The sequence below is a fragment of the Prionailurus viverrinus genome, chromosome C1 (genome assembly GCF_022837055.1).
Source record: "Prionailurus viverrinus isolate Anna chromosome C1, UM_Priviv_1.0, whole genome shotgun sequence".
Classification (NCBI taxonomy): domain Eukaryota; kingdom Metazoa; phylum Chordata; class Mammalia; order Carnivora; family Felidae; genus Prionailurus; species Prionailurus viverrinus.
Genome location: NC_062568.1, coordinates 85,545,612 through 85,569,900, shown reverse-complemented (window position 1 = coordinate 85,569,900; position 24,289 = coordinate 85,545,612). Strand labels below are relative to the sequence as shown.

The following is a 24,289-nucleotide window of genomic DNA, read 5'->3' as shown; positions in this document are numbered from 1 at the left end:
TTCATGGAATATATAATTCCATTCTGCACTTAGGATCATTTCAGAAATTATTTAAAAAAAAAAATCTGAAACCATATTCATGTAGGCCATAAAATTAATAAATCTTTTTTATATAGCGGTCTGCTCATGTGAGCCATTTGGAATACATCTATTTTTTATTACCCAAATTATATATTACCTAAATATATATAACCTTTAAACACATATTATAACATATTTTAATTACATATTATAAATGATAGGCACTCAGAATATCTATTAAAGTGAAAATTTTATAGGTGCCTAGGTGGTTCAGTTGGTTAAACATCCAATTCTTGGTTTCAGTTCAGATCACAATCTCACAGTTGGTGGGTTTGAGCCCTGAATTGGGCTCTGGGCTGACAGCGTAGAGACTCCTTAGGAATCTCTCTTTTTCTCTTTGTGTCTCCTCCATGCTCTCACTTTCTCTCTCTAAATAAATCAATTTTAAAAAATTAAAATTAAAAAAAAAATTTTTTTCAACGTTTTTATTTATTTTTTCCACAGAGAGAGACAGAGCATGAATGGGGGAGGGGCAGAGAGAGAGGGAGACACAGAATCGGAAACAGGCTCCAGGCTCTGAGCCATCAGCCCAGAGCCTGACGCGGGGCTCGAACTCACGGACCGTGAGATCGTGACCTGGCTGAAGTCGGACGCTTAACCGACTGCGCCACCCAGGCGCCCCCAAAAATTAAAATTTTTAAAAAGGCATTTGATTTTAAAATTTGCAGAGGACTTTACCTCACTTGAAACTTCCAACTTTGAGAAGCAGATAGTTTTAATTATTATCATTATTTATTTTATAAACCATGTGAGTGTCAACTATGATGATGAAAATGATCTGAAATCCAAAGTTGTAGAATACTATTTGTAACTCTACAGATTTCTACTTTATATACTTTTAAATGGTCTGAAAAAAATTTTTTTTAATTCCCTATTATCACCTCTAAAAATTTCTTCCTCACATCAGGATTACAGCTTGACAGATTCCAGAAAAGAGAACTTAGAGAGTATTTTCAGTGAAGATCCAGAAACCTACTGAAATTAAATTATATTTTATGTATTTGTTTTATTTGGGCAAGATACTCTTAAAAGAATCAGAAGCCTATACTAAGAAGTATCTACACTAAGAAGTAAGTAACAGGAAATCTGGAGTTGATAAATTCTAGCTTACTTATTTGTGGTCTGGAAGGTACCATGGAAGTGTCATGAGTTCTTGGACTCAGACAATAATTTAGTAGTTAGTTAAATAAGGTGTCATTCATTACATGGTCACACCATACCAATTTGTTTGTTTCTGCCACTATGTTGATTATTTATATAAATTGGTTTTTAAGAAAAGCTTGCTCTCAGATTATTACAATATAGATTTTTCTCATTTCTAAAAACTAATAAAGTACAAGTTATTTCATCAAAGTGTAAATTAAATCATATTGTTACCAAGGATTTAGTCATGGATATTCAAGTGATAATGTAAATCTAAAAATTCAAATTCAGTTACTTGACTTTTGAATTAATCTTCTAGTACTATTCTGAATCAAGTCAAATCAATCTATTTCTCAAAGTGTCTTATACTTAAGATGTATCTGATTCTCTGGTGGCAACCCTCAATAAATGTGTTTTTTTTTCCTCCTAATAGTTAATTTTCATATAATTACCATTTATATACTGAAAAATCTCCTTTTATTTAACTTTTGTTCTTTATTGTTACTTCATCTGTTGGAAAATTATGGATTTTAAAACATATTTATTTATTGAAATCAAACTTGTAATTATATTTTTCATTCATGAGAATAATACTGAACAAATAAACACTATTATTAATGCACTGTTTTGATTAAAACAGAAGTCTCTTCTTTATCTGATGGGTTACATAATCCTAAGGTAAATTACAAATCCACCCATCTTTCTCTGGCCTTTTGCACTCTGGGACTCAAAAGCTATGAGTTTGGCTATATTCTAAAAGAGCTTATGGGAAGATGGCAGCATAGGAGACACTGGGCTCACTGCATCCTGCTGACCACTTAGATTCCACCCTCATCTGCCTAAATAACCCAGAAAACCGCCAGAAGACTAGCAGAACAACTCTCCGGAGCCAAGCATAGACGAGAAGCCCACGGATGAGGGTAGGAAGGGAGAAGAGGCAGTGTGCGCTACATGGACTGGTGGGAGGGAGCCGGGCGGTGGAGGGGCAGCCCGCCCACCAAGGCAGAGACCCCGAGTCTGACTTGGAAAAGCAGAGGGGCTGGACGGAGTGTGTTCTGACAACCAGCAGGACTTAACATGTGGAATATTGTAAGTCAACAGCTCTGCTCCGAGAGCGGGAGGGATAGAGGGAGAGTCATTGAGCCCCAGAAGACAGAGCTCAGCTTGGCGGGGAACAAAGGCCCTGGCCAGTGCCATCTCTCTCACCCATTCCCCAGCCAAAATCCCAAATGGGACCAGTTCCCGTGAGGGAATTTGCTTGCACTGCGCAAACACCTAACGCTGTGCTTCTGCGGATACATCCCTCTGATGGGTCTGCCTCCCTCCTAGTGATGGAGCCGCAGAGCCCCTCCAGAAGTGGACCACTGAAGGCAAAGCGAGCTGAGCCTGCCCTTCCTGCCCCTGTGCACCTTGCAGATCCACCCCAGCTAATACTCCAGATCCCATAGAAGCAGCACCACAAGCCTGGCAGTGTGCCAGTAGCCCAGACAGGGCCCACACCACTCCACAGTGAGTCCTGCCCCTGGGAGAGGGGAAGATAAGGTACACACCAGTCTGACTGTGGCCCCAGCGGTGGGATGGGGGCAGACATCAGGTCTGACTGTGGCCCCGCCCACCAACACAAGTTACTCCAGACAGCACAGAGGAAGAGCCCTGCAGTTCTGTGCCACTGCAGGGACTATCCAAAATGATAAAACAGAAGAATTCTCCGCAGAAGAAACTCCAGGAAGTAGCGACAGCTAACCAACTGATGAAAAACAATTTAAGCAATATAACAAAATGAATTTAAAATAATAGTCATAAAATTAATCTCTGGGCTTGAAAAAAGTATAGAGGACAGCAGAGAATCTATTGCTACAGAGATCAAGGGACTTAGAAACAGTCAGGAGGAGCTAAAAAAATGCTATAAATGAGGTGCAAAATAAAATGGAGGCGACCACAGCTCGGATTGAAGAGGCAGAAGAGAGAAGAGGTGAATTAGAAGATAAAATTATGGAAAAGAGGAAGCTGAGAAAAAGAGACATAAAAATATCCAGGAGTATGAGGGGAGAATTAGAGAACTAAGTGACAGAATGAAATGCAATAACATATGCATAATTGGGATTCTAGAGGAGGAATAGAGAGGGAAAGGTGCTGAAGGTGTACTTGAAGAAATCATAGCTGAGAACTTCCCTGATCTGGGGAGGGAAAAGGCATTGAAATCCAAGAGGCACATAGAACTCCCTTCAGACATAACTTGAATCGATAAAGAGATAAAGGATAAAGGATAAAGAGAAAATTCTGAAAGCAGCTAGGGATAAACATGCTCTAACATATGAAGGGAGACTGATAAGACTAGTAACGGGTTTATCTACTGAAACCTGGCAGCCAGAAAGGAATGGCAGGAAATCTTCAATGTGATAAACAGAAAAAAACATGCAGCCGAGAACCCTTTATCCAGCAAGTCTATCATTTAGAATAGAAGGAGAGATAAAGGTCTTCCCAAACAAACAAAAACTGAAGGAATTCTTCACCACTAAACCAGCCTTACAAGAGATACTAAGGGGGATCCTGTAAGACAAGGTACCAGAGACATTGCTACAAGCATGAAACCTACAGACATCACAATGACTCCAAACCCATATCTTTCAATAATAACACTGAATGTAAATGGATGAAATGCTCCAACCAAAAGACACAGGGTATCGGAATGGATAAAACAACAAGACCCATCTATTTGCTGTCTACAAGAGACTAATTTTAGACCTGAGGACACCTTCAGATTGAAAGTGAGGGGATGGAGAACTATCTATCATGCTACTGGAAGTCAAAAGAAAGCTGGAGTAGCCATGCTTATATCAGACAAACTAGACTTTAAATTAAAGGTTGTAACAAGAGATGAACGGCATTATATAATAATTACAGGGTCTATCCATCAGGAAGAGCTAACAATTATAAATGTCTATGCGCTGAATACAGGAGCCCCCAAATATATAAAACAATCACCAACATAAGCAACCTTAGTGATAAGAATGTGGTAATTGCAGGGGACTTTAATACTTCACTTACAACAAAGGAGGTCATCTAGACACATGGTCAATAAAGAAGCAAGGGCCCTGAATGATACATTGGATCAGATGGACTTGACAGATATATTTAGAACTCTGCATCCCAAAGCAACAGAATATACTTTCTTCTCAAGTGCACATGGAACATTCTCAAAGATAGATCACATACTGGGTCACAAAACAACCCTTCATAAGTATACAAGAATTGAGATCATACCATGCATACTTTCAGACCACAATGCTATGAAGCTTGAAATCAACCACAGGAAAAAGTCTGGAAAACCTCCCAAAGCATGGAGGTTAAAGAACACCCTACTAACGAATGAATGGGTCAACCAGGCAACTAGAGAAGAAATTAAAAAAATATATGGAAACAAATGAAAATGAAAATACAACAATCCAAATGCTTTGGGATGCAGCAAAGGCAGTCCTGAGAGGAAAATACATTGCAGTCAAGGCCTATCTCAAGAAACAAGAAAAATCCCAAATACAAAATCTAACAGCACACCTAAAGGAACTAGAAGTAGAACAGCAAAGACAGCCTAAACCCAGCAGAAGAAGAGAAATAATAAAGATCAGAGTAGAAATAAACAATATAGAATCTAAAAAAAACTGTAGAGCAGATCAACGAAACCAAGAGTTGGTTTTTTTGAAAAAATAAACAAAATTGATAAACCTCTAGCCAGGCTTCTCAAAAAGAAAAGGGAGAGGACCCAGATAGATAAAATCATGAATAAAAATGGAATTATTACAACCAATCCCTCAGAGAGACAAGCTATTATCAGGGAATACTGTGAAAAAATCATATGCCAACAAACTGGACAACCTGGAACAAATGGACAAATTCCTAAACACTCACACACTCCCAAAACTCAAACAGGGAAAAATAGAAAGCTTTAACAGACCTATAACCAGTGAAGAAATTGAATCAGTTATAAAAAATCTCCCAATAAATAATAGTCCAGAACCAGATGGCTTCCCAGGGGAATTCTACCAGGCATGTAAAACAGAAATAATACCTATCCTTCTCAAGCTTTGCCAAAAAATAGAAAGGGAAGGAAAACTTCCAGACTCATTCTAGGAAGCCAGCATTACTTTGATTCCTAAACCAGACAGACACCCAGAAAAAAAAGAGAATTACAGGCCAATATCCCTGATGAATATGGATGCAAAAATTCTCAATAAGATACTAGCAAATCGAATTCAACAGCATATAAAAAGAATGATTCACCATGATCAAGTGGGATTCATTCCTGGGATGCAGAGCTCATTCAACATTTGTAAATCAATCAATGTGATACATCACATTAATAAAAGAAAAGATAAGAACCATATGATGCTGTCAATCGATGCAGAAAAAGCATTTGACAAAATTCAGCATCCTTTCTTAATAAAAACCCTCGAGAAAGTCGGAATAGAAGGAACATACTTAAACATCATAAAAGCCATTTATGAAAAGCCCACAGCTAATATCATCCTCAAAGGGGAAAAACTGAGAGCTTTCTCCCTGAGATCAGGAACATGACAGGGATGTCCACTCTCCCACTGTTGTTTAACATAGTGTTGGAAGTTCTAGCATCAGCAATCAGACAACAAAAGGAAATCAAAGGCATCAAAATTGGCAAAGATGAAGTCAAGCTTTTGCTTTTTGCAGATGACATGATATTATACATGGAAAATCTGATAGACTCCACCAAAAGTCTGCTAGAACTGATACATGAATTCAGCAAAATCACAGGACACAAAATCAATGTACAAAAATCAGTTGCATTCTTATACACTAATAATGAAGCAAGAGAAAGACAAATAAAGAAACTGGTCCCATTTATAATTGCCCCAAGAAGCATAAAATACCTAGAGATAAATCTAGCCAAAGATGTAAAAGATCTGTATGCTGAAAACTATAGAAAGCTTATGAAGAAAATTGAAGAAGACATAAAGAAATGGAAAAACATTCCATGCTCATGGAATGGAGGAATAAATATTGTCAAAATGTCAATACTACCCAAAGCTATCTACACATTCAAAGCAATCCCAATCAAATTGCACCAGCATTCTTCTTGAAGCTAGAACAAGCAATTGTAAAATTTGTATGGAACCATAAAAGGCCCCGAATAGCCAAAGTAATTTTGAAGAAGAAGACAAAAGCAGGAGGCATCACAATCCCAGACATTAGCCGCTACTACAAAGCTGTCATCATCAAGACAGCATGGTATTGGCACAAAAACAGACACATAGACCAATGGAATAGAATAGAAACCCCAGAACTAGACCCACAAAAGTATGGCCAACTCATCTTTGACAAAGCAGGAAAGAACAGCCAATGGAAAAAAGACAGTCTCTTTAACAAATGGTGCTGGGAGAACTGCACAGCAACATGCAGAAGGTTGAAACTAGACCACTTTCTTACACCATTCACAAAAACAAACTCAAAAGGATAAAGGACCTGAATGTGAGACAGGAAACCATCAAAACCCTAGAGGAGAAAGCAGGAAAAAACCTCTCTGACCTCAGCCGCAGCAATTTCTTACTTGACACATCCCCAAGGGCAAGGGAATTAAAAGCTAAAATGAACTATTGGGACCTCATGAAAATAAAAACTTCTGCACTGCAAAGGAAACAATCAACAAAACTAAAAGGTAACCAACAGAATGGGAAAAGATATTTGCAAATGACATATCAGACAAAGGGCTAGTATCCAAAATCTATAAAGAGCTCACCAAACTCCACACCGGAAAAACAAATAATCCAGTGAAGAAATGGGCAGACAACATGAATAGCCACTTCTCTAAAGAAGACATCAGGATGACCAACAGGCTCATGAAAAGATGCTCAATGTCGCTTCTTATCAGGGAAATACAAATCAAAACCACACTCAGATATCACCTCACTCCAGTCAGAGTGGCTAAAATGAACAAATCAGGAGACTACAGATGCTGGAGAGGATGTGGAGAAATGGGAACCCTCTTGCACTATTGGTGGGAATGCAAACTGGTGCAGCCACTCTGGAAAATGGTGTGGAGATTCCTCAAAAAATTAAAAATAGACCTATCCTATGACTCAGCAATAGAAATGCTAGGAATTGACCTAAGGGATACAGGAGTGCTGATGCATAGGGGCACTTGTACCCCAATGTTTATAGCAGCACTCTCAACAATAGCCAAATTATGGAAAGAGCCTAAATGTCCATCAACTGATGAATGGATAAAGAAATTGTGGTTTATATACACAATGGAATATTACGTGGCAATGAGAAAAAATGAAATATGGCCTTTTGTAGCAACGTGGATGGAACTGGAGAGTGTGAAGCTAAGTGAAATAAGCCATACAGAGAAAGACAGATACCATATGGTTTCACTCTTATGTGGATCCTGAGAAACTTAACAGGAACCCATGGGGGAGGGGAAGGGAAAAAAAAAAAGAGGTTAGAATGGGAGAGAGCCAAAGCATAAGAGACTCTTAAAAACTGAGAACAAACTGAGGATTGATGGGGGGTGGGAGGGAGGGGGGGTGATGGGTATTGAGGAGGGCACCTTTTGGGATGAGCATTGGGTGTTGTATGGAAACCAATTTGACAATAAATTTCATATTAAAAAAATAAAAAAAATAAAAGTAAATAAAAAAAATCTGTCAAGTAAAAAAACAAACAAAACCCCAAAAGCTATAAGATTTGGGGACTTTTATTTTATTTTTCACCTTGAGAACCAATGATGGCACACTAGTTTTGCCATTTTTATCAATAATTAAGATGAATACAAATTTTTTCTAGCCTAGTATTTACTACCAAAAGAGGTCTATTTTTGCATAAAACTGAGTAATCACAATACCAGCTTATAGTGATGAAACCTTTAATAGTAAAAACCATGATTATCATGTTAACTATAAATAGGAATCTTATTTTGTTTTCTTCTTTTAGAGTATTTAAAGATTCCTGGGGTGAGTGGGTGGCTCAGTAGGTTATAAGTCTGACTCTTGATTTTGGCTCAGTCCATCATCTCATGGTTTGTGAGATCGAGTTCCACACTGGGTTCTGTGCTGACAGCACAGAAACTGCTTGGGATTCTCACTCCCCCTCTCTCTCTGTCCTTCCCCCACTCATTCTTCATCTCTCTCTCTCTTTCTCTCTCTCTCTCTGCCTCTCTGTCTCTCAAAATAAATAAAAATTATTAAAGGATTTAAAGATTTCTGACTCATAGTATTTTTTTCAAAATATGTCAGTTGACATTCCAAATCTGTTATAAATAATGTGTTTTAAATTTACTCTTAAATCTACATTTAAATTCATTGTTTTAAATGTTTTGTTAGCAAATGCATTTAACTAGAAACAATTTGCTTGGTTTGAGGTAAGCCTCAAGTAATTGTTTTGTTCAATCTATATCTCTATCTGTGCATGGTTTGTGTAATATATTATTTTCAAGTACACAATTCTATTTGCAGATAATTATTTATGAATCCATTTAGTTTACCTAACATCAGGTACAGCAGAATCACAATCATGGACAGCTTCTGTTCATAAAAAGCCTGCCTGCCTGTCTTCTTTCCCTCCCTCCAACTTTTCCTCCCCTCCCTTCCTCCCTACCTCCCATCTTTTCTTCCTTTTTGAGGGTTCCCAATTGGGCATGTTCAGTTTAATTCAATATAAATCCCTCTTTAGACACTTAGTAACCATTACGTGTATGTGACATGTTATTTTCAACCTTTCAATAAGCAGCTTTGAGGCTGCGTTTCATTATCTTTCATATTATTTTGTAATAATATTCTTCCTTAAGTTGGAAAAAGAAGGGTAAATACTTATCAGTAGCTCTAATATAGCATAAAAGTAGAAGATTAAACTATCTAAACTTGGCCTGATTACTGGATGAAGAATACTGTTTTAAGAGTATTATGAGATTAGAGTTGTCTCAAAATCAAATGAACCCGGCATAGAAAAAGTTACTGCTATGTTGCCAGAAAAAGCAATTAAGCATTCTTAAATAAAAGATTTTTTTAAATAATAGTTACTGAAATTATTAAACATAATTAGTAATATCCCAAGTCTAAGTTACATGGCATAGAGATAAAAGTTTATCCATAGTTTACTTTACAAACATGTTATTGGAATTTGAAACAATTGCATAAAACAATAATGGTATGCTTCTTAAGAACATGAAGTAAAGTCCATTTATGATCTGTGATCCTTTTTGACTATGGAAGTTTAAGTGCAGCTGTGTCTGGCTTTTAATCTACAAGATATGCCACTGGTTTTTTTATTCACCAAAAATTATGGTGCAAGTATCTTCAAAGAGCCTTTATACTGATAAATCCCCAATGCCTCAAACAATAAATAATACCCATAAGTGTTCAATATAATCTGTTGAATAAATTAATTTTAATAATCAGAACATGTACTTTGACTCACATATGACATAATATCTGCTTGGAAAAAATTACCTCAGTTTCCAATAAATTATTTTTTATATATGCACATCATCCCTAAATCTTTTCCCTCTTATTATTTTTATATTTCCAAATGATGGCATAACAGTAATAGTAAATATCTGTTTTGAATAATTCCAGTTTTATACTAGGTAAAATTATCTTCAGTAATATTTCTCTAATTCTGACAACTTCCTCTAAACCATGCAGAATAAGGCAATAAAATTATTACATTACCCTACCCTAGCTTACTATTCTTCTATCATAGTCACATGAGAAAAGAAATGTATTTATTTTCCTTTACACCGATTAATTCAAACTTAATTCTATTTTTACACTATTTTTTTTTCAAGCTGAAAACACAAGCACAAAGTTTCTCATGGAATTCATGTCTTAATCAGCTGCTCAGTAAAGGTGGCCTAGAACTTTTGTAAGTGGAATCTTGTCAGAGCACAGACAAAAAATGGGCCTGGCTGGCAGGAAATAAGCCCTTTCTACTTTGTTTACATTTATTCACATACCTAAGTCCAAGCACTGAATTAAACCCCAAGATTGATGAGGTATGCATAACATCACGGCCTGTTTCATATTCTAGGGGGGTAGAGAGTCAAGAACATGAATGATGATATAAACACAGGGTGAAAATGTCAAAGAGAAGTGCTGGGTGTTCTAGGGCAAAGGCAGGTTAAGAAGACAAAGTAGGAGGACTAGAGAGGTTAGAGACATTGAGGAGCCCATGTGTAAAGGGGCACATTTTACTTTTTCTATTTTTACTATTTTTAATGTTTATTTTTGAGAGACAGAGAGAGAGAAAGAGAGACAGACAGAGACAGAGACAGAGACAGAGACAGAGACAGAGTGTGAGTGGGGAAGGGCAGAAAGAATCTGAAGCAGGTTCCAGGCTCTGAGCTGGAGGCACAGAGCTCGATGTGGGGTTCAAACCCATGGACTGGGAGATACGACCTGAGTTGAAGTCAGACACTTAACCTACTGAGCCACCCAGGTGTCCCATAAAGGGGCACATTTTAGAGACAACGAATGGGTTTCCAGTGTTGGAAGAAAGAATAGGGCAGTGAATGCATTGTAGTAATCCAGGCAAGAGGCCTGAATAAAGGCAGTGCTTGTCTTCTCACCAAGAGAAAAAGAATCAGGGGACCCTTAGCCCAAGCTCCAAATTACTTTGTCACTCTAGTTGTGAATCCTCTAAGAATCGTGAATACTTGCACACTTAAGAAATAGCTAGTTCTCATACTTAAGAAATAGCTAGTTTCTCATGATCCTTTCCTAGCGTTCTAGGCTTAGTTCTAATTGTCCTTCATACTAACAGCGACAACTGAAAACATTTTATTCTATTTTCCTGGTCGTTATTAAAATCCTTTGGTCTCTTCTGTTTGGACTTGCCATTGGTTTAATCAACTCCAGATTAAAATTCTTATTAACACCTGTTTTCATTGGAGTAGAAACTGGCAACCCGTGAGTGACATGAGCTTCGAATGTTCTCATAATGAGCCTAAAAAGATGCAGCAGAATGGTCAGGATATCAGGTGACAGGAAAATAAATACAACAGAAGAAGCTACTTTTGGAGGCAGGCCCACAAGGGTACAAATTATGGCTCCTATGTTCTTTAATGGAGCAGATTAGGGAGAATGGCTTAATCTCATTTTTGGCAATTGTAAAACTAGACTAATAATACTAACTTCACAGGGTTGTATGAGAATCTGGTAAAACATCAGATGTTCATATATTACATAAAATAATGTATAGCACCACATTTCTCTGTGACCTATACATTATACGTTTTCAATGATTTATTATTTCCCTTGGTGACCCTCCCCTAGGAAAATAAAATAGAAACAGAAAAGATAAATAGAAAAAGTCTTTCCCCTCTGGGCTTTTGTAAATTCTATTCCACTCACTGCTTCTCTTCATCTGGTTAGCTTCTTCTTTCTTCTGGCCTCAGCTTACATGTCACTTCCTTCTAGAAATCTTTCCTACAGGCTGAATCCTGTATTCTTTCCTGGATTCTGCTAGCCACTGTATTTCATTAACCTGACTTATAACATAAGTCATATCATTTTTGGAATCACACATTAGCTTCTAAACCCTTTGAGGGCAAGGAATATCTCTGACACAGCTCTTTTTGCAATGCCTAACAGTGACAGGCCCATGGTGAACACCAAACATATTCACTGACCAATTGACTAGTGAAACAAAATTGCTCTGCAAAGAAAATGGTAAAAATAATCCCATGATGTCATCACATGTGGTTGACAACATCTATGCTTTATAACTTTTATAAGGTACTTGATAGACTACAGTTCTAAAACCAGTTACAATAGATGAAATGGTTGGATTACTGTCTGAGTATTCCTAATTTTATAAACTTGAGTTAGTACTTAATGTCTGTATTTATTGGAACCAATGGGAATAAACCATAAAGGTATATTGCTTTCTTTCTTTTTTTTTTTAAGTTTATTTATTTATTTTGAGAGGGAGAGAGTGAGTCCACCAGTGGGTGAGGGGCAGAGAAAGAGGGAAAGGGAGAGAGAGAATGAGAATCCTAAGCAGGCTCTACTCTGTCAGTGCAGAGCCCTACATGGGGCTCAACAAGAGTTAAGAATCAGATGCTTCACCAACTGAGCTACCCAGGGGCCCCCTACAGGTGTATTTCTAATAAACTGAACGGTAACTGAAATTATAATGGTTCTCCAAGCATATTACTGATTAAAAATATCAATGAGAGGACAAACAGATTGCTATTTGATTTTAACACCCAGCTCTTAGACACAGATTTGAGCTGGCCCTCATTGGCCCTTTTGTCTTAATATTATCACTATTTAATTACTAATAACCTCATATTTAACATCTAGATTTAAATGCAAAATGCCATGCTTATAATTTTTTTTGATTTATCCTAGAAATTCTTGCTCCAGATCTGCACAAAATGGAGCTGTATTTGTTCTTAAACAACTTACTTAAAGAATACTTAATTTTACTTTGCCATTATTTATCTCTGTCTCTCCTCCCTGAGTGCTGCTGTTAAAATTAATTTCCATTTAGACCTCAGGATTTTATATTGCCATTAGAATTGTGAAATGTTTTTACTCAGCACAACTAAGAACTGATGTTTTACCTCCCACTAATGGACCTTTAATTAGGCACTGTAATGAACCATTCTGTCATTCCTTCATTTCTGGAGAGAAGATTTTGTATATATGCAAGATACAATTTTGACAGAATACCAGGTCCACTGAACCTTGCCGACTCACATATAATAGATCCTCAATTTATTATGCTTTTGTCAGCTGCTGGATTTATCATTTTAATGGCACTGTCCACAGACTTATTTTGCTGCCAAAGAACAGCATCACCATACTGCAGGAATGTTTGTTGACATCTTGATCAACAACTCCTGGGGTCCGATTCTGACTACAATATTACTACTTTGGGACCTTGAGCAAGTTATTTAACCTCTGTCTAAGGATTAATTGGTTAATTTTAATAAGTGCTTTGCAGTAAAAGGTGGGAAGTGCTATGACTGCTAATAGTGATAATAAAATGATAATGCAGCCTTTTATAATGCATCAGGCTACCTCAGACTGTGATTCCATTAAGTTGCCAATTAAAATATATGCTAACGGAATTTATTCTTTTTAAGAAACCAAATTGCTATAATGATGGCCACATAGCAATTTTTTTAAGTTAGATCAAAGAGAATAAAAAATGGCAATGCTCCTTAAAATTTTTTTTAATTAAAGAAAAAGATCGACATCCTATGATGATGGACCAATTGGGAACAGAGAAAAGCTGCACAGAAAAATACCAGATGGTTGTACCCTGATTAAATGTAGCTCTTGTACATTAAGTTGATTGTTCTTTTATTAACTCATCTCCAAACTGCTTTCATTTATTTATCTATGATTATTTATTTATTCGACAAATGCCATTGTTGGGTGTAATTTCAAAGAGGTCATCTTAGACAAATAGGAGGAATGCACATAATTAACAATAATATCAGATAAAAGTGAATAGAAACAGACAGAGGTAAAGAAGCAGTGACTTGAAAATTCAGAAGAGAAAGGGATTCGTTCAAACTGAGGGTAGATGTGAACAACTTCAAAAAGGAAATGTCCTTTAAACTGGACGGGGACAGAAAGATAGAATTTTGCATGGAGAGATGAAGGTGAGGAAGAATCCAAGGAAAGTCCATTCCAGAGGAAGAGAATACCAGGAGAAAGTCACAATGCCAGGGGAACTGACATGTGGAGAAGCATGATAAGTTCTCCTTTACTAGAGTAAAGGAGAGGCTGCAAAAATAATCTGGATAGTAATGAGGGTCTGCATTATGCAGAATAATAGTTGGCGATGTCCCTGGTTCACTTGGAAATCTTTCAGGGTTGTGAGAATATTGGAACTGAAAAGAAAAAGCTCATGAGTCAGTAAGTGGAAGTTGTGCTGAAATATTCTGCTAGGTTGAGAGGAACAAGAGGGAGGGGAGAGCGATGAAGACCTTAAACAATATGTGAGTGGGGATACCTGCATATGACTGGACTGTTTTTGCCAGATAAACTCTGCTGGCCTGTGAAACATCATTTGAGAGATAAATTAGGTAAGCAATGTGAAAAGAGCATTGGCTGAGGGTAGTGGCATCTATATATGTCAAGAGGCTAGTCTACAGGAGCAGAATATATATTTAGGGGCACCTGGATGGCTCAGTCAGTTAAACATCTGACTCTTGATTTTGGCTCAGGTCATGATCTCACGGTTCATGAGTTCCAGCCCATGCTGACAGTGAGGAGCCTGCTTGGGATTCTCTATCCCTCTCTCTTTGCTTCCCACCCCCCCAACCTCTCAAAATAAATAAATAAACTTAAAAAAAAGGAAGAAAAGAATATACTTAGAAAAGGAAACACCAATTTGAAACCAAATTTGTCTCTTTGCTACAGCAGAAGTGCCCCCGCACACTGTAACACCAGAGAGAACATATTTAATGTTGTCTTTGCTTCTCAATTCAGTCAGTGCATATTGCTTGATTCAATGCTGTTCCATGTACTTCCTACCATGACCAGAGACCTAGGCTACTCTCTGTGAGGGTTTGAACAGATGTCAAACTGTCTGGGGCCAGAACATTGAGTAACTTTAAGGGTTGGATTGCCTGTGGGAGATTCCTGGCTCTCCCATTTACTAACTGTACCATCTTCAGGAGGCTCTTTGTGCCTCCTCAGTAGCCTCCTCTGTAAAATGAGAATAAAGACAACACCTAGTTCATTAGTGGGATTAAATGGGTTATTAGAATTAATGTCAAAAAAGAAGTAACTACAAGAGTGCCTGGATTTAGAAAGATCTCAGTAAATGTGATTGATATAAAAAAACATTCTTTTTATTATGAATACAACATACAGCTGTGGCTACTCTTTTGAGAATAGGTAGAGAGGGTACAGAGAGAAAACATGGAGATCAGTTAGTAATAATCCAGATAAGAAATGCCAGTAGTTTTGATGAAGGCAGTGGGGATGGAGCTAGTGAGAAGCGTTCAAATTCTGGGTATGTCTTACAGGAAAAAAAAGAGAGAAAGAAACTGAGGTGTAAACAAAGAGAGCAATCAAGAATGAATCCAAAATAGATGATGGATTAAGATGATTAAAGAGTACACTTATGGTGATGAGCACTGGGTGATGGATGGGATTGTTGAATTACTATATTGTACACCTGAAACTAATATGACACGGTACATTAACTATACTGGAATTAAAATAAATATAAAAATCTTTAAAAAGTTAATATAGTGGGTTAGATTAAATAAAAAAAAATGAATCCAAGATTTTTGCACCTGAATCATGTTTCCTTTTATAGACATAGGGAAAACTGTGATAGAAGTAAGTTTGAGTGAGAAAATCAAGTTAATTTAGAGCCAGCTCAAAGTGTCCAATAGATACTTAGGTATAAAAATCTGGAATTCAGGAGATAAGTTTAGCCAGAGATATACATTTGGAATCATTTGTATCTGGACGATATTAAAAATCATACAATTAGTTGAAATTCTCTAGGTAGTAGGTCTCAATTTTGGTCACATATGTGACACATGTGGAAAACTTTAAATAATATTGCAGCCTAACAGAATCAGAATCTTTGGAGGTGATGTTTGGGAAAGTGTATTTTTAAAACTGTTTATGAAAGTGTTCCTTTGAGTCACAGGCTCAAGGAATGAGTGTTTTTGAGAAAAAAGGAGGCATAAGTACAGTCATCAGCTGCTCCAATGTTTAAAGGTCAGAGAGGTGAGGAGGAACCAGCCAAAGACGGTGAAAAGAAGCAGCCAGTAAAATGGGAGTGGAAATAAGAGAGTGGCAAATGTAAAGAAATGGCCATTTTTTAACTAGGGAGTGATTAACTGCTGAATGTGGGGTAAGATAAGAATTGATAATTGGCCATTGGATATGAGAACATGGATGACAGTAAAATAAATTAACTTGTCTGATGAAAGATATTTCAGCAAAATAGTGAAGATAAAAACCTGACAGAGGTGAGGTCAAAAGAAAAATAGGGAACGGTAGCATATAACAACTCGTTAGAATAATGCTTCTATTTTGGATAGTAATGAGGGTAAAAAAAAATAAGCAGGGAAATAAAGTTGTGGGTAGAATGAGATGTGGGCACAAGGCAAGGTTGTTCAAGGAAGAGCTAGGGAGAGAGGAATATACTGATAAAAAGGGGACAGTTGTAAGAGATGTGTCTTTGAGTAGCTAAAAGCGATTTAATGTATGAGTGGATAGCATAGCATTAGACGTAGCGTGGGGTTCCTGCTCATAAGACAGAGTACATGGATATAAGATAAAGTAGTTTGAGGGATGTGATGGTGAGAGCTTGTGGTAGTTCTCTGTAGATAGATTCTATTTTGATCAATGAAATAGAAAGCAAATTCCTGGAGTGCCTGGGTGGCTCTTTCAGTCTGACTCTTGATTTCAGCTCAGGTCATGATCTCACAGTCAGAGATCCAGTCCTACATCAGGCTGGGCATGGAGTCTGCTTAAGATTCTCTCTCCCTCTCTCTTTGCCCCTCCCCCACTTCACAGGCATAAGCACGTTCTCTTTCTCTCTGAAAAAATAAATATTTTTAAAAAAAAAGATATTAAGTTCCTGAACTGAGGATAAACTTGGGGAGCAGGTATTGGAAGTTTGAGGAGAAAGATAAAGATTTGACATAGACATCTAGGAGAGTTGATACATTAGCAAAATACTAGAAGCCATAATAAGTGCCCATTTGAAATTAGTGATAAAATCTCAGGTGAGACCAGTCTGTATGATTACATGTTCTTCTTCCGTTGCATCCAGCAGTGGGACACCAGTTCAGAACAGACGGAGAATTGGATTTAACCATGGTTACAATTTTCTAGGAAAGTGTAATAGAAGGGGAAGAAGGAAAAAGGAAATTGAGGGTATATACAAGGGGACGATTACAGTGATGGTTTATGGAGCCTAAGGTAGGGAAGGAAGAAACAGAATCTTTAAAATGAGAAGGATGAGAAACAATGTAAATAATTGTTGAGAGTTGGGGTGATGGAGGGAGTGACCCTGAAAAATAGGGGGTTGTTGAAATTGAGAGGAGGGAGGGAAAATAGAGATAAGAAAGTTACTTAATGTAAACATGAAAGCATGCTATCAGACTGTGTTGTGGGAGTCACTCTCACTTACAGTACTGGCATCTGTCTCCGGTGTGCTCAGGCTGGCAGTGGCAGGAGGGCTGGTTGCCGGCAGTGACACTGCAGGCTCCTCCATTTTGACAGAAATCCTCACAGACAGTCTTCCCACAGTTTGGTCCAGTGAACCCCAGTGCACAGCTGCAGGTGGGTCTTCCTGTTGGAAAAGAAAACATAACAAAAAGGAAATTATTTGACTGAAATTGTTTTCATGGAATCCTCACTAGGTAAGAAACAGGAAGCCGGGATTCCGTTCAAGGTTAGTCCACTAATTCATCTGTGAATTTAGGCAATAACATGACCTCTGTGGGTGTCAATGTTCCCATGTTTCAATAGAGTCCAGCATAGAAGATAAGTCAGGTTCACCTCAGGTAAAACAACCAGAGTGCATTTTATGATTAATTACACATTTATACAGGTGTAGTATGTTCTGAAGTACTTGTGTTATTCTTTATACTTTTCTCATCATGTCCACTTTGCTTTTTAAATTATTTTTGATATAGTTTGTATTAGCTATTAGAATATAAAATGGAAACAATCCTATTTCTCAGTATTCAATCATCATGTACTACCACTGGTAAGGCATGAGCTTAGATTTATAAATAAATATTTTTAAAAGTTTAAAGTGGGCATGCATTCTATAATATTTATGTAATTAGTAATTTTAGTTGATGTCAATATACATACTGTATTTAGTATATAAGCACTTATTAAGTCCTATTTTATTTCATTTTGATACTTTTATTCATGGGAAAGTACTGTTACTTGCAGTCTGGAAAGATGACTTAAAGCCTAATGTTAACAGCACACAGGAGCAAATCTAATGGACCATCTATGGATATTTTTATTTGCTCTGTAAGAACGAACTTCAGAAGAAAAGGTGAACGATCCTTTAAGGTGTTTGGAACATAACACAGTTAACTGTTATATCAGGAATGAGTCTCTCTAACTGCTTTCATCAAGGACGAAGTGGAAAATGGAGGACAGAAATAGCTCTGTAGGAGAGATTAAGGAAAACAAAATGAAATAACGGCTCTCATTTGTAATGGGCAAAGAATGAAGTTGAGAGGTTGTGCAAATGTAAAGAAATAACATGAAAGGGAATAAAAAAGAAATTCAGGTATAGATCTGAATTAACTAGGACTCAGAAATGTCAGTTGACTAGTATTAGAGACTATCCAACCATCTCCTCTCTCACCTTTGTAGACATGAGGCATAATTAGAATGGTGATAAAAATGTATGAGATAAGGCTTAAGACTTGAACTGTGAAAATGATATAAGTTTTCTCTATTGCCATAGATTCTACATTCTACGTTTTTTTTGAAAAGCATTCGTAAGTGAATAAAATGTCTCTAAAATAAAATGCGCCCTCCTTTCCAAGAGAATAAATAAATCAAGCTTCCACAATTTATTTATTTTGCTTTGAAAGTGCTCCATATACTTAAACATGCTTGAAGCTACTGCTTCTCAATGAAGAAAGTTATATACATTTTTATGGTGAGTAGCATTGCTTTAAAAGTTATTTATAAATGTGATTAGTTTGGTGGCAGATAAACGCCTATTAATAGGTTGAGAAACAAGGTAAATTGCATGTACATTGAAAGCTGAGTAACATCATGTTTACCATTCCCAGAAAATGGCTTTAAAACTTTTGGGTAAATATTTTTCTTATAATGGTAGTGAATTTTCTAGTTGATACTTACATATAGACAAAATTTCTTCATGGGAACAATAATGGATAGAAAAATAGAAACAACAAGAGAATGAATAGTGCTTGAAGATGAAGAGGACATAGAATTGTTGGAACAGTTACTAAGGAAAATGAAAGCCCTGAACAAAAGAAGTAATTTCTCTTCATCAGTAAGAACCAGTGAATGCCTTACAGAGAAACAGAACATATAAACAGGAACACAAATTAACATGAACTAAAGGTGAAACAAACAGCACAGAAAATATAGGAGCAATCAAAACGCATAGAACAATCAGAAAAAAGGGTCCTATGATGGTAGGACTTAAACACTGTAGATTTATGTTTTTCTACATTATTTTTTAGTTTTTTTTTTAATTAAGAGTGAAGAACATTAATATAATAGGAGTTTAAAGGAAACAAATGCAACCCACTATGGCACTTGAAAACTTCTCTGTCCCAGTCACTGAGAGAATGACATCATGCTTTCATGTCAACTAGGGCAGTGGCCAGGTTCCCTAAACCCTCTTCCCTGGCATATGCCTCAAATCATTTAGATTCTGGCTGAATTATTTTGAAAAGGCTCTTCTTTTCCTTTAAAAAGAAGATTTCTTTTTGACAAGAGAAATCTTCATATTCAGGGGAACACCAACAACTTGAAACTGTGTTGATAACAGCAGATCTTTTGATTGCTGATGGGAAACGAACTTTCTGTCACAGAATTTTATAATGGGCTCCATCTAATATACTCATGAATCTCTCTGTGTGCATCCTAACAAGTTGCATTGGATTCATTTATAGAGATTTTTTTAGGTAGCTCAACTTGATTTTGGCATTTGAAAAGGCAACAGTGCCGTTACAATGACTAAGGTATAGATTTACAGCAGTGATGCATCCAGGGAGCTTGGGAGTTGACAGCCTACAAGGGTAGTGTAATCAAACAAAGCATCAATTAACCTGAGGAAGGAATGGGAGGTTCAGTTTGTTGGCTCTAATCTGTCTGGTTTCTATAGCATTCAGGGCTTAAAAGTGTGGGTTGCCAGACTGCCTGGATATACACTATCTGTGCCAATTACTGGTTGTGGACCATGGGCGTCACTTCTCATTTCCCCTATGCAAAAATGGGGATAATAATAGTACCTTTCTCATAGGATTGCTATGTAGAATCAGAGAAAATAAATGAGATTATACATGCAAAGAATTTCTAAAAGTTCTAGGCACATAGAAAGTACTCAGTGACACTTTAGTTCTAATTGTTTATTACTGTTGTTGTTGTTTCTACTGAATGAGATTCACCATATAGCAGTATGACTTTGGAACGGTGTCCTAAAAAAAAACACTGTAACATTCTAAGAAAATCTTTTGGAAAACTGTCTTAAATTACACATTTTATCTCCATTATCTATTTAAGACAAAGTTAAATTTGAATTTGTATGGCAGCGATGGGATAAAGCAGAAATTCTCCATCAACCTCACTCTCAGACTCCAACATTTTTAAACTTTCTCTCTTTACTTTCTCAACATGCTTCGTTATTTCAGAAGAGAAGCCAGACCTTTCAATATGTATGTATTGCTCACATAAATGAATTCTGATTCCCTAGCAGAAAGAAAGGTTTAGGAATCGAGATGTTAATGTGTGGTGTTGTCTTTACTGTATATTTATGTCCTCTTGCAAAGCTTATCTCTGATCTCTTAATCACTGAATCCACTGATTTCTTTTTAATCATCCTCTCAAATGTTCTCCATAATTTTACACATTTTATTTTTGAAATTTATTTTTTTTAATTTTTTATTACACATCTACTCTTAAAATTTCTATCTCTGCTTGGTTTCTAAAATACTGCTATTGTTGATTTCTCTTTTTCTGTAACTGTCCTTTTCAATTGCCTTTATGTTTTCTCATTCTGGGTCTTAAAATATGTTCTTCCAAACTTCTTTTTGGTGATACAATACAATTTCATGGCTTCAATATTTGTCTATCTGAATGCTTCAGGCTCATTTTTCTGACTCTAGGCTCATTGTCCTTTCTAAATGACAGACCTTCATTCTCAGTCTTTGTCGTATGTCTCGAGCATGTCTCTGGATGCTCAGTAGGACCCACAGGGGAGAAAATTCATCTCACAAACATTGTTCTGGTACCATAGGTTCTGTAGATTTCTGTAGACTAGGTTCTCTCAGTGCTAGGTCTGCTCCATACTCAAGTTCAACATGACACGATATGTTAGCAAAGTGCCTTACTAGCTGTATACATTAAATGGAGCTTAGTTTATTTGCTCCATTAATTTATTATTAATTTATCTGCTATTCATAAATAAATGGGAACTGGTTGCATATATTCTCTAAAATGTTCCAGCAAATTTTCATGCAACAAGGTAAATAAATAATAAACTGTTCAAATTTAACTGGATAACCAATAGTAACTAATGTTAAATACAGTGAAAATATAACTAAAGGCATTAAATACCTATAATCAATAATAAATATTATTAAGGAATACTCATTGACACAACTAAAGATTGGATTGCTCACAAGAAAAATGGAAATGTCTTAGATTTTAACAAAGTTCTTTAAACTTCACTGGCCTTGCAAGACCCTTCCATACCAAAACTAGTCTCAGTAAAGATGATTGATTCAGAAATAGTTCATAAGAATAATTAACAGAAACTAAATAAATTTGGTACAAAGTTAAATTATTTGTTAGTTTGTTTTTTGGTATTAGGCAGACCTGGAAATCAGATCCTATTAGATATTTATTAATTGTGTGTTTTTGTAAAACTTAGCTTTCCTCACTAGATCTCATTTTGCATCTCATTCTGTAAACTGGTGATAGTAATGCCTACTATGTGCTGGTAAACCACATGGCACAATGTCTACCATACAGCAAGTATTCAATTAGTAGCGGTGGTATCATTATTACTACCATTAGTATTAATATTATTGTTAACATATATTAATTATTCATATATTATTATTCATATTATTATATTATTATTAATACTCTTAGTAGTAGTGGTGGTATTGGTATTAATATTACTATTATTGTTAAATAAATTATCAACAAAGGTTATTATTTAAATTCAACTGAGTACATATTCCTTTATTAAAAAACTAATATGGAATCCCCATACACATTATTTTCCATATGTATTCTTTTGAAAATAACATGCCCATTACCCAACCTATATATCAGTTCAAAATAATGTTTTAAAGTATTTAACAAAAACTTAATCTTTTCTATTATATAGGCAACCACATGGATATCACAATGATTTATCATTATTCCTTGTTAAACGAGCATTAACTTTATAGGATTTGGATATAGTTTATCTCTGGATAAATGGGCCTATTTGACTATACGTTACTTTTAGTTATATAGTCATAGCCAGCCTCTTTCTCTGATATGGGCAGACAATATTGCTTATTGTCATTGATAATAGGTAATGTCTTTGAGCACTGACTCTGGAATAATCTAGTTTCTTGGATTGTAGTTTTCTTAACCACTCTAGCTCACATCTGAAAAATGCCACAATGTAGACATTACAGAGTGATAAGCATTAAATAAGGTAATACATCTAGGAAATTTGCCAGAGTTCTTGGCATTTATGAAGCATTCAAAATGTAGTAGTCACTAGAATAAAGTTAACATTATGTCTGCAAATTTTCTAAAATATTACAATTACTGAATATATATTCCATATAGAAATCGCTTTTTGATTGCTAATAATTTTAGAGTAAAATTTGCTGTGTAGCTTTGAGTCAAATAATATATGAATAAATATCAATAAAGATGCTCAAAAGCATATATTTGTATCTGAATATCATAAAGGTGATCTGTTGGGGGCACCTGGGTTGCTCAGTCGGTTAAGCTCCTGACTTCAGCTCAGGTCATGATCTCGCGGTTCATGAGTTCGAGTCCTGCATCGGGCTCTGGGCTGACCGCTCAGAGCCTGGAGCCTACTTTGGATTCTGTGTCTCCCTCTCTCTTTGCCCATTGCCCCGCTCACAGTCTGTCTCTCTCTGTTTCTCAAAAATGAATAAACATTAAAAAAAAAAGGTGATCTGTTGGCATTTTTCAGTAACTTGATGTAATACTGGTGTCTGTCTTTAAAAGCTAGATTTATTTAACAAACAGTTTTTAAGCTGATTATAAAGATGCTACTGATCAGTGCAATTTAATCAATATTGTATGACTTTAAGCAGGCAAAATTACTTCTCTGCTCAATATTGGACAAATAAATCATTACCCTTTTTTTTTCATATATACATAATGCTTGAAAATGTGTGGTTGATTACCATCAAGAAATGCTAGCAAAAGTAATTACATGTGAGCTTCCTATGAGACAGTGACAGCGTTTATTATTTCTGAGAGGTAGATACCTGCTAGTGAGCATCATTAGTTCTCTTTCTAAGCAATTTATTTGAATTCATACTCATTTGTCAGTGTGAACCTTGCCTCTTATACTGTTTGATTTGGTACTGGTTGAGTAAGTCTGGTGCTTGTAAATTTTTATCCCTGGTTGTAATGTTTTCTACCTACTGGTCTTCTATGCATACTGGTCTTCTATGCATACAGTCACTGTTTAGTTCAAATAGTCTGATAAACACATTGAGTCTAAGTAATAGCATTTAATTTACATTTAAACTGCAGAACGTATTTACAATGTTTACATTTAATATTCTATGAAAATACTCTCTAAAAGTTACATACTCTTGGGGTACCTGGGTGGCTCAATCAGTTAAGCATCTGACTCTTGATTTCAGCTTAGGTCATGATCTCACACATGTGAGACTGAGCCCTGAGTCAGGCTCTGTGCTGAGTGTGGAGCCTGCTTGGGATCCTCTCTCCGCCTCTCTCCTTGCCTCTCCCCTACTCATTCTCTCTCTCTCTCTCTCTCTCTCCCTGTCTCTCAAAATAAATAAATAAACATTAAAAAAAATAAAAGTTACAGGCTCTTTACTCACAACATCTTTAGTATTTGAACAAAACCCACATTCTTGTTCTTTTATATAGGATAAAAATAGTAAGTTGAGAAATAAGTCACTACAGCATTATTTAGTTGGATACCAGATTGCTATCAGAAAGTTCTTCTCCTGACCTCTTACCCCCAAGACTACTCTGCTTTGTGAAATCTGTCTTCACTTCTGACTTAGATTCAATAAAAGTTTTGAATGCTTTAAAAAATTGCTACTCTTTTTGATAAAGAGATTTGACATTCTACT

At 36.3% G+C, this 24,289-nt stretch overlaps 1 protein-coding gene across 1 annotated transcript in view; it reads right to left on the bottom strand.

Annotated features, from left to right (window-relative positions):
- The window catches only part of LRP1B (LDL receptor related protein 1B), a 1,903,200-nt gene that overhangs the window by 53,023 nt on the left and 1,825,888 nt on the right, over positions 1 to 24,289 (bottom strand). Inside the window, exon 84 of the mRNA XM_047873645.1 lies at positions 17,377 to 17,538. Coding sequence (XP_047729601.1) covers positions 17,377 to 17,538 — 162 coding nt within the window. The remainder of the gene's footprint in view (positions 1 to 17,376; positions 17,539 to 24,289) is intronic.